Here is a 17,598-nt window from a genome sequence, read left to right as displayed (position 1 = left end):
TAATCCGTTTTCTGCTATAGTGTTCAAATAATCTTCACTCCGTCGGTCATTATTGTTAGGCTTGATATCTATATTAATATCACCCATGACAAGTAAAGTTTTGTAATTAGATAGTGACTTTAAGTTGTTGTCAAGTGATGTAAGGAATGGGTCTAAGTTAAGAAATGATGGTGATCTGTAGATGCCCAAGACCGCGATGTCATTTTTTATTTTAATTAGAAGGGCATTGGCATCATCAAGTGCAATTTCCTCGACCTTATACAAAATATCATTATAGACATAAATGACTACCCCGTCGTTTTGATTGCGGGTAACTAGAGAATAGTGTGAGTTGTAGTTTTCAATTTGCGGTATGGGTTTATTATCCGATAGCCAACATTCAGTGAGTATTAAAATATCGCATCTAAAATCTAATTTATTAAGAAAGATTAGGAATTCATCCAAATTCCGGTAGACGCTTCTAATGTTCATTGTAACAATCTTTAAACTGGTTGGGGTGAACTGAAGGGAGTTTTTGCAAGCTTCTGGATCCAATAGAAGAGAGTTTGAAACGGCCAAACCATCAAGTTCAGAACCAATATTGTCAATATCCACGACGAACAAGAGGTATACAGGGATAGCTATGGGTTCTGGGAGGTTTTATAGTTATGAGATAGACAAATGTCATAAATGTTAATATCATTCCATGGTAGTGTAAATTACATTGGCGATACAATATTCGAATAACATATATATTGTAGGATGGTACGAGTGTAGATAGTGTAGAAGAGGTACTGTAAATGTATCGCATGTTTGTGTGCATGTAAATATGTATGTGTATGTATATATGTGTGTATATATGTGTGTATATTTGTGTGTATATATGTGTGTATATATGTGTGTGTATATGTAAGAATGATGAGAGTATTGCGTTATATGTTGGATAAAGTGAATGCAAGTAAACAATCATGAGCAGAGCAAATACATACGTCACAAATATTAGTCATTTTGCAGCCAATACGATGAGGTCCTCTTCCTTGCTGATTTTTATAACCTTACTGCCATTTTCCTTGCGAAGAAATATATTCGCGTGTTTGGTCCAGCAATACTGATAGTTATTTTCGGAGGCATATTTCCTGGTCTGAGCGTACAATCTTTTAGTGTTTGCTGGGAGACTTTCTGACAGATATATTGTCGTTGGTGGGCCATGATAGTTAATATGTGTAGTATTTAGGTTTGTTCCTTTGGATCTTCTAAACTGCTTAGCTGACTCCAATAACTGTTCCTTTTTTAGGACAGTGGTAAATTCAACGATAACTGGTAACTTTGCAGACGTCTTAGATTCATAACGAAACAAGTCCTTGATGTCGTTCAATTCTATTTCCACATTTATAGCACTCCCAATGGAAGTCACCACCTTCAATAAGTCATCCTTAGTCTCAGGGCTTTTCTGTGGGAGGTTGCGAATTTCAATGCTTGTACTTCTGCTAGAACGTTCAAGGAAACTTACTCGAGATTCCAATTCTTTTATATATACGAGGTTTTTTTTTCGTTCGGTTTCACTTTTATCAAGTTGTAGCCGTAGATCATCGTATTTCTCGGACATGAAGTTTAGGGACTTAGAGATATCCGCGTACTGTTGTTTTATTTCACTCATAGTGGAGCGAAGAGTGTCAAACTGTCGATCTTGATAATCCCTATTTTGTGACATCATTTTTCTCATTTCGGCCATAAAACTTTTCAATTCATCCTCAATAACGTCACCCCTTTTCCTTTTATCATATCTGAATGTTATATTATCCTTATTCATCGAGTCAGAAAGTTGAGAATCCATAATTTCTGTTAAATCCGGCGCCGAGCTACTTGATTCCTTACACGGTGAGCGCATTACCGACATATTTGTAAGTATTTGTTGTTAAAATATTAAAATCAAATATTACTTGAGCCGGGAGGTCTTCTTATGTTTGATGCGATCGACGATTTCACAATAATTCACTTTCCGTCCAGTGTATCTTGAGCTGGGTTCAGTGTTAAATGGCTGCGATCGAGGGTTGGGAGCAATTTGCCTTTCCGTCCAGTGTAGGATGACCTCCGCTCGTTTAAACTGACGTTATAGATTGCAGTAAGAAACACGACCGAACACCTCGGTTACCCACGGGCGAGATAAGATTGTTAATAGGTCGAAATGCAAATATTCCGTCAGTACAAGCTTGTTTAGATGAAATTCCAGGTGTAAGTCAGGTAGATGAAAATATAGATGTCAGGGCTGACCGAGAGATGGCAAATAGGCGACTGATGGTAGTCGCTGAGAAATTTAAACAAAGATTCGATACTGTAAGACGTAATAATAGGTCATACGGCACGGGTGATTTAGTGTACGTATCCCAAGACCATAGGCGTAATGATAAATTAAGTCCTAAATTTAAAGGGCCGTATGAAATTATTAACACTCTCCCAAATGACCGGTACTCATTGCAAGGGATAGGGAATGTAAGAAATATTATTATTGCTAAAGATAAACTTAGATTATGGCCCGGGGAATGGGTAGACGAAGATGCTGCTGTTGAGGATGCTCTCCAACCTTAGTATTGTGTTTGTTGTTTTTATATTGATTTTTGATTCAAATATAGGCTGATTATAAAATAAGAGATATATTTAATAAAATATANGGGCGAAACCCTAAACCCTATGGCATCGTAGCTCCTAAACGAATAGACCTTATAACAAAAATGGAAGATATTGCATGTGATTACGTTACTATGGAAACATTTAGAGACCCTTATGCCTTCCCCTTTTTGTTTTAAACTAAGGAATGGACCTTTGGTTAGGTTTGTTTGTTTTAAAAAAAATAGCAAGCCACGATTGACTAATTTCTTTGGTTAATTTATCTAAGAAAGAACAGAAAAATCATAGTATCTCGTTTGCAAAGTCTTACCATTATGTTTTCAGGCGTCCAACAGAAGAATTCTGTTCAACCTTCTGCCAGCTCATGTGGCTACACACTTCTTGGACAACCAATTCAGGACAAACATGGTAACTTACTGGGCCTGGTCAATGACCAGTGGTCATTTCTCCTTTTATTTTAAACATAATTATGAATTACCAAAATTATTCGGCTTGAGGTGATTTTTTAAACCTGCGAATATCTTCATTAGCTTGTTGTTTAAAGAATCGACCTCTAGCCGAGATCGCTTATAAATGTGCGAAGCTTCTATTTTTGCGCTTTGCTCTACCAAGTTTAACATCTGCATGAGATCACACTAACACGACCATACTCATTCATTACTTGCTTCATTCGCAATAAATTGTGAGATTCGTCACGCATCGCATTCGTCACTCGCCTCAGCCGTCACATTCCGCTTATTGTCCGCATTTTGCATAAAAAATGGGGTTAAGTGACAGATAAATTTAAATTTCAATACATGTAAATTTCTTAAGACTTAAAAAATCTTTTCTATCTTGCCAAAATATCACATTTTCAATCCAATTTCTACAAATGCACCGTAAATTGAATTCCAACTGAATCACTCAGTCAATAAAAAATGAAACTCATAAGTTGGTCTCTGGGTGAAGAAAAACGATGCGCCCTTGCATCTACAATAATCTACATGCAGTGTTAAATAAATAAACAAAAGATCATCAATAGAATATAACAAGAACTTAGCCATAGATCACAGAAAACAAAAGCCGTTCAAAATTTTAAAATTAGAATTTTAAACGCAAAATTAAATGTAACTGGCCATTATCTAAATAAAACAAAGAGTGGTCTTAGATCACATTTAAAAAAGAAGTTCAAAAATTTAAAATTAGAATTTGGAATGCATTCGTTAACGCACTGTCACCGCCCCACCCCACGCTCGCATTGCTGACGTCAGAGGCGCGGTTGGCAGGACCTGTACCACCAGTCGTACCAGCGGGTGGGCGTGGTCTTCGCGTCGATCACCAACTACCACGAGTTCTATATGGAGCTGGACGGGAATAACCAGGGCATGGAGTGCCTCAGGCTGCTAAATGAAATCATCGCTGACTTTGATGAGGTAAGGATTTCCTGTAACTCAAATCTTGATATTAAGAGAGAGAAAAAAAAACAGTTATTTTAGGAAAACTTTATATTGGGAAAGAAATTCAAAGAAAATCTCCCTAATCGTAGTTAAAGCTGAGAATTCATCATTATTATTTTAGCCATAGGACGTCTACTGGTGAACATAAGCCTCTCAATGATTTCCATATGGACCTGACATCGGAGAATTGAAATTTTGAAATCTAGGTACCTAATCTATGAAAGGAAAGTGATATTTTCACGTTAAAGAAGATTTTGTTTTGTGTTAATAAAGTTTTTTAACATTATCCGAAAAATTCTTCACTCATTATTTCTTCTTACATAGCGTTAAATTAGGCAGAACTGGCAAATGGATAATGCATTTAAAACATTATTTAAATTTAAAAAACACAATTTTCCCTGCTGTTCTAAACATAAAATCATGTTGCAGCTTCTAGGCGAGGACCGTTTCAGCGCAATCGACAAGATCAAGACGGTTGGGTCGACCTATATGGCCGCAGTAGGCCTCATTCCCGACAAGAAAATGACCGATGAGCCCAGCTCACGCAAGCACATGGCCACGCTCGTGGAGTTTGTGTTCGCTATGCGGGACAAGCTGAAGGATATCAACGATAACTCCTATAACAACTTTATGCTGAGAGTTGGTGAGTGTTTTTTTGATTACTAATGGACGGCAATGTAAATTAAGATGACTCTTACAGTAAATAAACATCACACTACTAAAATGTACCTATTTATGTATTTCAACAGGAATAAACGTCGGCCCAGTCGTCGCTGGAGTAATAGGTGCGCGTAAACCGCAGTACGACATATGGGGCAACACAGTCAATGTGGCCTCCCGAATGGACTCCACCGGCCTTCCTAATCACACGCAAGTGACGGAAGAAGTCTACCAGGCTCTGAAAGACATGCCCTACCAGTTCGTGTGTAGAGGAAAAGTCAAAGTGAAAGGGAAGGGCGAGATGACCACATACTTTTTGACTGACCGAGCGCCCTCCAACGGCAGTGGATCAAACCCTAACAATGGGTCAACTCCGAACCCACCGTCCGCTTACGGAGGAGTAGCGACGCCTTTGGCGATGCTACAGAATTCCGCCAGAAGAGCAGCGGCCCAACCCTCACGGTTGCCGCCCGTCAGAGAAACGTCTGTCGCCGGCGAAAACGAACCGTTACTGCCGTCCAACGGCCACCAAAGTAACGGGAACAACCACAAAGGCAGCAAGGGGAGAAGAAACAAGGACTGTGATGAGACACCACCACCGCCGCCTCCGCATGGCATATCCGCGAATCCAAGATGGCCGCCGCCTCGAGCGCTAGTCCCGCCGTGGCCGCGGCCTCAGGAGCCTCGCCCTCCCGCTGCACACAAAAGGAGGCCTCCAACTAGATTACCCAGGCCTCGATCTAGCGAGAGTTTACCTCTAGCACGTAGCCCTCGCGTACACTCTTCCGCTGACGAATTAAGTTCCCTCACTCGATCTCCTAGTTTAAGTTCATCCGACGAGAGCTACTCCCGAACGACTGACGCGTCTCCATCGCCTCCTCGGCCGACGCAGTGGCTACCCCCGGCGCGGCCGCAACGGCCCAACCCTGCGTACGACTACCCTCCTGTTCGCGCGTCCAAACCGACGCCTAACCACATTAACGAAATATACGCCAAGCACAAACTAAACAAGAAACCCTCGCTCGAAGATAAATTCATGGATGGAAGCCTAAACTTTCAGAAGGAGGAGGAAAAGTTGCAAAGGAGCATAATAAACATGTTGGCGTCTGCGAAACGAGATGGCTGTTGTCAAACTGATAAGAAGGATGTCTCGGGTCGGTTGGGGAACAGAACGAACTCATTTTCTAGTTCTAGCAGCAGACCGAACAATTTGAAGCATTTGAACCACGACAGCAGAGAAGTGTTCACGAAACGAAGCCCAACTGACGTGGCCTGCGTGCCGCCCTTCGAGAGAGAGATCCAAAGGCTGCTTGATGATAAAAATTTAATCAAGAGTAATCCACAGAAAGTGGAGCGGAAGGAATTGAAACTTGAACTTAGGTAAGTTAGTGAATTTTTGTATATTTACCAAATTATTGATGAGTGTTCGCGTTTGAAAGTATACTTTATTTGGAGCTTTTAACAGTAACTGTTTTCACGGGGAAGCTTTTAACTTTTATCTTGTTCAGCATACACTATTCATATTGCTAAAACGCCATAGTTGTATGAGATTGGGGATAAACGTCACATGAATGTTCTGGGCATTCCTTGTGGCAGTATCTTAATATTTTCAACGCCATAGGCTGAACCGTAATAAAAACGATTGATTTCTATTATCTTCATTTAAAGACTTAACTCAATATTCCAGGGGCCAAAACCCAGTCTTGGAGCCGCTCCGTAACTGCAACAACAACAACAGCAGTCCACTCCACGCGGTCGGCCTGGCGGCCATTACGCAGCTAGCGCGCGCAGACGCAGCGAGCCCGGGCCGCGGGTCGCAGCACGCCGCGTCGCCGCTGCGGCCCTCGGCTGAGTTCCCGGGCGTGCTGCCTACAGATGTCGTCGTGGAACTGCCTTCGCCTACGCATTCGCGGGAGAACAACATTAGGTAAGTTGACAACGATCAAATAGGTAACGTACCTTTTGTTACCCCACGGGCCGCGCAGCCCAACTCCCGAAAAAGCAACAACAACAACAGCAGTCCACTCCACGCGGTCGGGCTGGCGACCATTACGCAGCTGGCGCGCGCAGACGCAGCGAGCCCGGGCCGCGGGTCGCAGCACGCCGCGTCGCCGCTGCGGCCCTCGGCTGAGTTCCCTGGGGTGCTGTCTACAGATGTCGTCGTAGAACTGCCTTCGCCTACGCACTCGCGGGAGAACAACATTAGGTAAGTTGACAACGATCAAATAGGTAAAGTTTACCACACGGGTCGCGCAGCCCAACTCCCGAAAAAGCAACAACAACAGCTGCCCACTCCACGTGGTCGGCCTGGCGGCCATTACGCGACTAGCGCGCAGACGCAGCGAGCCCGGGCCGCGGGTCGCAGCACTCGCAGCACGCCGCGTCGCCGCTGCGGCCCTCGGCTGAGTTCCCGGGCGTGCTGCCTACAGATGTCGTCGTGGAACTGCCTTCGCCTACGCACTCCCGGGAGAACAACATTAGGTAAGTTGATATCATCATCATCATCATCTCAGCCATAGGACGTGTACTGCTGAACNGAACATGCCCCCCCCCCCCAATGCTTTCCATGTTGCCCGGTTGGTAGCGGCCTGCGTCCAGCGCCTTCCTGGTACCTTTACGATGTCTTCGGTCCACCTTCATCATCATCATCATCATCATCATTTCAGCCATATTATGACGTCCACTGCTGAACATAGGCCTCCCCCAATGACTTCCATATCGCACTGTTGGTAGCGGCCTGCATCCAGTGTCTTCCGGCTACCTTTATCAGGTCGTCGGTCCACCTTGACGCTGCGTTTTCCGGTACGCGGCCTCCATTCCAGAACCATGCTACCCCATCGGCCGTTAGTTCTGCGTACTATGTGCCCTGCCCATTGCCACTTCAGCTTGCTAATTCGTCGGGCTATGTCAGCGACTTTAGTTCGTTTACGGATCTCCTCACGATTTCAATATTGTAAAGGAGGTAAGTTGATAACGTACCTTATATGAGATGACCAAACTCAAAATTCCCACTAGCTATTTTGCTCACTAAAATAGTGACTCAATTGACTTATCAGTTTCATAGCAACTAAACGAAATATATACCTATTTGATTGAAAACTAATTAGTTGAATTGATTGTCTTAGAACTGTTGGTTTATACTGCCATGCCGTCTACTCTATGAGATGGGGTTCGTCAATGGAAACAGCTTGTTCAATTTTTCCTTCAATTTATTTTGCAGTCCACCATGCGAGCGGAAAGCAGATGCAGCTACGTCTAAAGACAAACACGAAAAAGCAATCCAGGAGAGACTACAAACCCGGGTAAGTTTACTTCGTATCTTATACGTATAGGTACCGTGAGAAGATGGAGACACATTTAATCTACTTTATTATATTTCGACAGGTAACCACTTCTAATCATAGAGAATTGGGTCTCTACGGGGAAAGTCAATCCGAATGGAGTTCGTCTTGTTCCGAGGGCGAGGGGGACGGGGAGGGCGGTCAGCCAGAGAGCACGGGATACACCACCGACGACCCCGCGCTGGAAAACGTATCCATGCTTAACGAGGCCGGACTCACCGACGCGGAAGCCGCTCTGAGTGACGTCAACTCCTGCTACTTCGACCGAGACGATGACGTGTCCTCCCGCGCCTCCTCCCGCCTCCTCGACTCCGAGGCGCTCGTCTCCCTCGAGTCCCTCAGCGCCATCTACGACTCCGACGAGCCCGCGCACAGGTACCTCGCGAACATTCGCACCGTCAGCGAATCCATCACCAGGAACTTCGGACAGCCCGCGCACGTCACCGACGGCGAGAGCGACGTCTAGTGATACTCTGTGATACTCTTGGAACGGAGGAAACTTACCCGCGCACCCGACTCGTTTCCGAACTATTCGTATTCTCGTGTATTGCCTTTCGATTATTTTACGAATATTGTGATAGAAGTAATCTCAAGCGATGAGCGTTACAGATCTAATTCGAATGTAAGTTTTGTATGTTGGACGAAATACTTGGCTCTCTAATTGAAGTACGAATACTCAAAGTAAATCGCGCACGATGATTTGTATGACACGAAAACAAATAGACGATTCTAAATCCGAGACGAGCGACACCTTGATATTCGAAGCGTTCGTCATCATCGCCGATCAACATTGCTGATGTGCCTGTATAATTAATGATTTACTATGTAAATGGTGTCAATATGTACCTATACCTATGTAGTTAAAGTGTATGATATTCATGTACAGCCGACGATGCCATGTGATGGCTCATGCATCATCTAGGGGTATGCGATGATCTCTACAATTATAAGGTGCTCTGAATTAGAATTATTTGTGGTTTGTCTTGTGATAATGGTATAAGGAATTAGCATTCGAGCGACCAATCTCCGTAGAATTCTGTGTTTAGAGTAAGGGCCGGTCCCTGTTCAAGTTGTTCAACTATTTAGATACCCGGAAATGTATTCGAGCAACATCTGGGGCTAAGGCCCACGTGGTTCGGTGTAAGTGACTCTTGCATTTCAATTTAACTTAGTATAAAATATGTTGTTACCATAGACTGGACTATATTGTAACTTAGAAACTGTATTAACTATAGTATGCGTATTCTTATTACAACACGAAATCATTCTTTCACCGCCTTCCCCACATATCAGAATATTTTAACCAGCAAATGCACCTTGGACATACCTACATGTATACTTGCGAGCTCCTCTGTTCATCAGTTAAAAACACACTTTGAGGGCTGACGCACACTTGTCTGTCAGTGAATGCTTCATACATTTTTATGTAATTCAGACGGGACTACTCACCTGTAATTTCATAGAACGTATGAACACGTTGCAATGGCCAAATGTGCGGAAGCTCTTAACTTTTTTCTTTCAAGCTTGAATTCTAGTCACTGTTCTTATAACATGTCAATTGAATTTTTTTCTTGGAATTTATAGATAGATATACGGTCCAAGTAGAGGTGCCATTTAATTAATAATTTTATGTGTCGTTTAAATCAGTTTACTGTGAATGAATATGAATTTAATCAGGTGAGAATTAGGACTTTGATGAAGAAAATCAGTAACTTAATACCTAGTAGTTTAGTTTATTGTAACTGTAGTACAACCATCACGAGAAACCACTACTGAATATTTGTTGTAAAATATTCTTGGTATTTGTGTTATAGAGTAAGAGCTAGTGAACGCCAGACCTACGTCATTTTATAAAAGCTGAAAGTTTGTCAGCGTATGCTCCCAATATAGGATATAATGTTGGTGAATTATGAAGTTTGGGTTACTGAAGTTTGAGTTGGAACTGTCAAAACTGTCTGGCTGTTGGGGAAAATACTGGATGGATGTAAATGGTAAATGGATTCATCGGATTCCGAAGACGATTGTTACGGGAACATAGCACAGAAATAGCAGCGAATGAAAAATAATTACAAGGAGGATACCATAGAAACAACCAACTTGTTGAACGAATCGACGACGGAGCTCGACGAAATCGTGAAGAATGCTGAATTACTTGCTAAAAAGAGAGCCGAAGCCAGTTTGCAGGAAAAGAAGAGGCAAGCAAAGAAGAAGAACAAGATGCGGATTTTCTCGATACTCTAATAGCAACCTCGCCGAAAAGAATGACGCGATCTGCCGCGGAAAGGGCTAGTTCTGACACCAATTCGAGTGAAGGTACCGCTCCTAAAAGGGTAACAGAAGAAAAAGAGGCGGGAAAGCGTCCCAAATCGACACCAACACTGACACAACCCAGGATACCGTTCAAAATGTAGTTGAAACGTCAAATGTACAAAATACCACACAGTCTGTTCAAATTCTACCTCAAACTCAACAAAATACTCCTAGAACTAGAGGTAGAGGTCGTGGTAAGAGTAGAGGTAGTAACTCGAGAGGTATAATACACGTACCTAGCTTTTGGGGAATTGCTACATACAGCGTTGGAAACACAGATGAGTACCCAGACCAGTCACATTGCCAACGAATATTTAGTTCAAAGCCTGCCAAAAAAGCCAAAGATTTAATGGTATAACGTTAGTAGAATTACAGTCTATTGAATATACAGAAAAAGCCACCGTAAAAGTAAGACTTACGTTATACCATAAAATCTGTTTTTTTTTAATGTTTAATATTTGGGCAATATTTAGAAGTATTTTCCCAACATCCAGACAGTTTTGGCAGTTCCAACTCCTTGCCAGACAGTTTTTTTTAGGGTAGCTCCCAAAGCCACGATGACCCAAACTTCATAATTCACCAACATTATAACCTATATTGGGAGCTCACGCTGACAAACTTTCAGCTTTTATAAAATGACGTAGGTCTGGCGTTCACTAGCTCTTAGTCAATTAATTTCTGTCATTTACATTAACGTAAGTTTTTTGTCAATTTCATGTAATGAATGTTGTTTTAGTATTAAGCTGTAATCGGTTGGTATATGTATTATCTTGTTTTAGGCGCTTTAAGCCATTGTAACTTAATCATGCAGCATTACTTGACATACTGAGCACGTACTTAAACGAGTTTAGTGGCAGATTCGATGGAAGCGGACCTCTCCGCAAGATGGCTGGTTGCGGAACACTGATTAATTATACTTATTATTTTATATTGTTTGTTGCCTCTCATGTTTTAGTTCTATGTTCAATGTTGTGAAATTCATGCTATACGCTTATGAGTTGAACCTTACTGGTATTTTTGATTGTGTACCCATAAAGCGTCGGGTCTAAATAACGTAACGTTGTATCCATTTTGTTAAAAGGATCCCTAAAACGTAAAAAGCTGGCGATAAGGCGATTGTACATAGCAGGAGCGAGCAGCTCCAATGAAGTGAGATCTAGAGAATTGTTAACTGTAAATATTGTTAGTAATCTAAAGTGCTATTCCACTTAAATTAATACATAAACTTATAATGCTGTGAAGAGAAGGTATTTTTTGAAGAAATCCTCTTGTTTGCTATTTCTATTTCTTGTATTTCGACTCAACGTGTTTCTTGTTAACGTATTTACACATAGTGCCAAACTATTTTATGCATACGCTTTAGCCAATTTCCTTTCTTTTATTTTATGTGCTAGATACTTTCATGAGTTTTCATTTACAGAGGTTTCACTATTGAATATATTACTCTGGCATTTTTCGAATTAACAAAATAGATCTGAGGGTTAGAGTAAATCTTGTAGAAGCGTAGAGGTATTTAAACATGAAATTGTCAACTGTTTAAATGTACTCAATGCAGAGTTTATAATATTTTTAATTACAACTCAATGTATGAACAATATTTACTATCAAAATATTTACAAACTTTAGAGCTTAAACATGAGGATAAAACGTTTAAAGTTTTATGAAATTAAATCCAAGTCAGTTTCAAATTTATAAAATACTAAATTAATATTATAACGAACTAATATCGAAAAATACATATAGAAGATAATCTTCAATAATATATTAGTGTAAATGTCAACAGACAGATAAGCTAAATACAACGTAATAGCAAACATGTAATGTACAATTATTTTTGTAGGATCTTCAATTGCGCCTTGTGTAGGAAATGTATTGTGTATTTTATTTATTTCAATTCAATTAAGCAATATTAATTACTTACAAAATAAAAAGTGGTTTACATGACTGAGGTTTTTTATTTAATTTTAATGCATCGGTGGTGGTCTGGTGGTGGTGGTCGGTAAAATTACAAAAATACAAAATACTGCAAAAACTTCAAATTGAAAATTCAAATTGTATTCAAACTTCGGCTTTTTTGTGAGGATAAGGTAAACTATAGTTTTTGGAAATGTAACCATACGTGAGTCAAGTTTGCTCTGAGTAACACCTAATACTTAGTTACATTAGGCACATCGCTTAAGTCTGCAGGTCAGGCGCGGGCGGCGAGTTGCCCGTCTTCCGCATACTAATGCCCTTCGCCTTGAAACGATAGTACCAAGTTACTTGACTACGAAATTACGGATGTCATGTAACGATCACTTCACCACGTGGCTTTTAACAGTTGCCGTTGTTTTAAAATTTACCGGTACTTACCTATCTACAGCATTTTCCTAAAATTATTTTTTGTTTTAAAATCTTCTTTCATTGATTGTACTTAATTTTGACACACTGAATTTAAAGATACTTTGACACCAAATTGCAATAAAATATGAAGTGCCAAATTATGCAAACATGTAAGTAAATGCATAGAGCTGTAATTTGGTAAAATTACATTTAATAAACTGTATTTGGCTTACATGACGTCATAATATGATATCAATATGAGTAAAGTAAAGGTAAATAAAAACAGTAAATATTTCCATCTGTTAGTCAAAGTTCACAGGAACTGTATTGACTAAAGTTACCTATCAAAGTATTGTTAAAGTGGTTAGTCCAGTACGTGTTGCGTGACTAATGATTAGCGCAAATGCTAAAATAGCTCATAATGGACATTGTTTGAAGTCGCAGTCCGACATTTCATAAATATTATGCTAAAATATAACCTTTTTACTTTGAAGTGTGTATTTTTTGATTTAAGATTTTTTTTAAATTTGTGTTAATTGACAGTTAACTGGCCATTAAATAAAATGTTTTAGTTATTAGGCACTTACTCAATGATAATTGAAATACAAAATGGAATGTAAAAAATAAATTACAATTATTACTATTACAATTAATGTTTATTATTACTTACTTAAACAAATGTACAACCATCGATACAATAAATGATTTCTAAAAGGCGTTTGATGCATTAAATGTTGGTGGTATGTACATAGTTACCCAAGGTATCAACATTCAAACGTTGGCATGGTAATATTGATCAAGCGCAGTGGAGCGCCCATAATATTATGAACCCAATAACGGAGATCTTCCTCAAGTTGTTCATGGGATGACATCAGCAATAAATCATATACAATTAGGTGTCGACGGTGATTATAACGCATAGCCGTGTGCTTTGCGCACAACAGCGCATTCCGATACACAATCTGCGTTGGACGTTAATTTCGTGAAAGGCATTGCAGTAGTGGTTTGATCATAAGTTCTCGCAACTCATGAGTCAGTTGAGCCGTAATCAGGGGCAGTTTCATTCAAAATATCGTGGAGTGGAGTGGTTGGTATGCGAGCGAAGTACAAACCGAACCGAAGGCAGGTATGACGCGGCGCGCGCGGGCTCCGCAGGCCGCACAGCTGCCCGCTGCGACGCCGCAGCCGATTGGCCGCTGGCGGGAACCGGTCGCGCTCCCCGCGCCCTCGCCCCGCCGCTACAAACAACTTCAAATTCTTATTCATGTTCCTTGCCACGACCGTTGCTGCCGCTGACAGCGCGCGCTTTGTGCCTATATTTCGCGTAATCTTATCGTAATGTGCTAGATGTTGAACGCGATTTGTGAAAATTGTGTGAGAATTCTACAATAAAGTGCTAAACGGATCCTGCCATACCTTGGGACGTTCCGTCTGCGATATGAAAACACACGGACGATCGAGTGGTTTTGTCCTTCTTGTTTCACCGGTGGTTCGTGAGCGGATCCGACGCAGGGTTACCTTTGCCATGTGCATCAGATAGTGTTGTGCTCGTATTAGTTTGTCGACAAACTAATATGCAAGCTAGTGGATACTGTGGCGCTTGTTGAGCCGAGGCGTGGTGTGGTGATTCATAGTGTTGTGCTGACATGAAGGTGACGGTGTGCTTTGGTTCTGTGCGAGTGCTGGTGCCCTGTGGCGCCGGCGACCTGCTGGTCCGGGACCTCGTGAGGGAAGCGACTCTCCGCTACAAAAAAGCTACTGGACAGGTCTGTAACTTATCTCTTAGAAACTGCCATAGACCCAAGATTCATTAGACAGTTATTTTCGCGCGGTTTCCGCGAGTTTTCATTGGCTGCTCTGATGTTTATGTTTATTCATACTTGAGTAATTGCGAATACTTACTAGATTTACATCATTCTATTGATAAACGATAACGATAGACGATTAATACCAATTTTATGTACAAATTGATACATAGGCACTTAGTTATGTTAAAGTTTGCGCTTACCCAAGAATTTTATGAAAGCCGTTATATTTGCTACAATTTTTAATTAACAGAGGCTATAAATTTAGCTTAGAGTGTAGGTACCTACCTATTTACCTAATAAAAAAATATTGAGCAAAACAGTATTATCACCGTTTTAACTTAAATATACTGTTTTGTCTGTTTCATCATAATGTAACAATAATATATCTACATTTGGCAAAAAGTGATAAAGCATAAAATTACGTGTCAAGTAAATGGGCGTCATAGCACTTTTTTGAGTAAGGGGGTATTATCAGCTCTAACCAGGTAAGTAAATAAATCATGTTGAGATAACAAATAAAAATCAAAACAATGTCTTCAATAGTGCCTCTTTCAAAAAAGGTAAGTTCTATTCTTCAGCCACGTTATCTTTTGTCTTAAAAATGCAGTACGTAAAGTTGACTGGTCTTTTGTATAGTATTGTTAGCTATCTTTGCGATTCATTTGTGTACCAATGCCGTGGAAATACTAACTTAGATTTTAACGTAGCTAATTCTGGATTACGATCCTCTTTAATATACTAGAAGGTAAATAGAAGATTTTGTCTACACTCCTTGCGCTAGTCAAAAGGTTTAGTCGGTTCGCCTCTGGTAAATTAAGGAAGGTCAAACTCCTGCAGTGGAGCTCAATTTAACTGATGATGATGCTTACCTGATTAATCATTTGATTCTTTTTGGGATCGCAACTATAAAATTATATCTAAATCGCGTGTTGGGTATCTTTTCCTCATGTTAGGAAATCTGGAATTAGTATTTTCCGCACAATTTTTTATCAGATTGGAAACCTGACACGTTCTAGTTTCTAGTCGATCCACAAGCCTATCTCTTCAAATTTGCGCTATGGCTAGAGCATCTCCATATCTCCATGGTCTGTTTTGCAACTCTTAACCTAGGTATAGATATATTGTTTTTGCGCTAATGATCGTTGGTTATGGAATGCACGATTCTAAGCAAGAACCACTTTCGCGTGGATGTAGAATGGACGACATTAGCGGTGCCTAGATAGACGATGCGGTCAAACTAGATTGTAGAATCATGCATTTGAAGTCGTTGAATTTCATAATGCTGATGGCACACTTTTGGCAACTCGACGCCTCATAAGTAAGTTACTGGGTATATGAAACGGTCGGACAGCCTGATTTTATTCAAGTTTGACCTACGTTTTAGAAAATAAGCACTAAAAAGGATAAATCCACCTACAGCTTGTTTGTACATATTCGTAGCGGTTCTGACGGGTTCTATATTGGCTCACATAAAATTCTAAATCCTATTCTTTGTCTTACTACCGATTTGTGTTCATAATAATCTCTCTTCATAATTTTATTTTTCATACTTTTTTTATTCATACATTTTTATTACTACCATCGGAGCTCATAACAGTTAGTAATCATAATTTTTTTTATCAATACTGTTACTACCAAGAACCATTTAATATACATAATTTTTATTTTCAGATCTTTTTTCTTCATAACATTCATTGATCATATTGTTTTAATTAATAATGTTGTTACTAAGAACATACTTCAACTCATAATGTTGTTGTTCAGAATAATTTACTTTATAACAGACATACTCGTATCTTTAAAAAAATCATATATAATTTAATAGAGTAGATAAGCATGCAGAGCATGCAGCATGAAAGCAAGCATGCAGCATGCATTGGTATCTCCTCGTCTCCGGCGCTGCGGGATGTGCAGCCCTTCCGCCCTTGCGTAACGAGGCTCAGGCACCCACGCTTGCTTCCGCAGCTTCGGCTTTTTGGATCGCCATCGGCGCCTTCGGCGCCTCGGCGACCAGCCTCAGCCGCTCCAGCTCACCCGGGCGCCTGAGCCTCGTTACAGCGGGCGAGGGCTGCCCTCCCTCCGCGCCTCCGGCTTTTAAATTACACTCTAGGGGTAGGGCAGACAAGACTACGTGGAGTCGGTTTTGCAGCGATTCGTTTCTGTCACGTTAGTTTTGTGGCACAAAATAATATTGCCTGTTTTGGACCATTTCAAATTAATTTAATGTTAAAATACGATTTAATACGAATATAGACATCATGATTTTCAATAATATGGATAAATACACTTATGAGTAATAAATTTATGAAAACAAATATTAGGATACATCACATTTATGAATATTATAGTTATTTATTCGAATGATTATGAGTTTCGATCATTAGTATAGAAAAATATATGAAAACAAATATTAGTAAAAACTAAGTGTATGATTAGTGATATTATGAATATCAATGATTATGTTTTTAAATATGTAGGTTTTAAATTTTTTATGAAGAATGATCATTATGGTATCAAATTGTATGAGAAATATTTTCGGACCTCCAATGATAGGAATTGAAAAGTTATGTAAGAAAACGCGCTACCGTTCTGACGTTTCTACTCCGCCAACATTTCGCAGTGACTGACTATGATTAATACTTCCAAAAACCTCACGTAACCTTGGATGTATTTCATGGGTGTTGTTTTGAATTTTTATAGTTTGTTTGTTTTAATTTGCAAGTTCTTAGATTAAGTAATTTGCTTTGTTTATAAGCAATTTATTCACAGTTACGTAGGTACATAACAATCAAATGACGTTGGAGGAGCTGAGACATAATTGGATAATTTTCCTTATAACATTTATTAGTTCGATGTGTTAGCATGACTCAAATCGAAACATAGGCTAACTAACGGGATTACGAATGCTTTGTCGTCAAGATAGTTGTGTTTTCACTGAATAAATCAATACTAGCAAAAATATATTAATGAACGATCATTGATTTTGATTTGCTCGTTGAAAGAATCTTTCAGATGGCCTTCAGTCATAATAAAACAATTTAAGTAGTTGAGTATTTGAATGAATGAAGTACGCTAAATTAAATATTTAATATCGTTTCAAGAACACGACGCTGAACA

General features: G+C 40.0%; 1 protein-coding gene across 4 annotated transcripts in view; it reads left to right on the top strand.

The window, feature by feature from the left end:
* Positions 1 to 12,254, top strand: part of LOC114365405 (Ca(2+)/calmodulin-responsive adenylate cyclase) — an 87,938-nt gene extending 75,684 nt beyond the window's left edge. For 2 of the 4 annotated variants that reach the window (XM_028321975.1, XM_028321973.1), the window contains 7 exons: positions 2,929 to 3,012; positions 3,870 to 4,016; positions 4,470 to 4,683; positions 4,790 to 6,080; positions 6,388 to 6,627; positions 7,921 to 8,002; positions 8,085 to 12,254. In XM_028321975.1, coding sequence (XP_028177776.1) covers positions 2,929 to 3,012; positions 3,870 to 4,016; positions 4,470 to 4,683; positions 4,790 to 6,080; positions 6,388 to 6,627; positions 7,921 to 8,002; positions 8,085 to 8,507 — 2,481 coding nt within the window. In that variant the 3' untranslated portion in view covers positions 8,508 to 12,254. Of the gene's footprint in view, positions 1 to 2,928; positions 3,013 to 3,854; positions 4,017 to 4,469; positions 4,684 to 4,789; positions 6,081 to 6,387; positions 6,628 to 7,920; positions 8,003 to 8,084 lie in introns of all 4 variants that reach the window. The other 2 variants (XM_028321974.1, XM_028321972.1) reach the window with 1 other exon arrangement.
* The last annotated feature ends 5,344 nt before the right edge of the window (positions 12,255 to 17,598 follow it).

This window comes from Ostrinia furnacalis, unplaced genomic scaffold, assembly GCF_004193835.3.
Source record: "Ostrinia furnacalis isolate ACB-3 unplaced genomic scaffold, ASM419383v2 OfSCF7587, whole genome shotgun sequence".
Lineage (NCBI taxonomy): Eukaryota > Metazoa > Arthropoda > Insecta > Lepidoptera > Crambidae > Ostrinia > Ostrinia furnacalis.
This window is presented reverse-complemented; position numbering and strand designations above follow the sequence as displayed.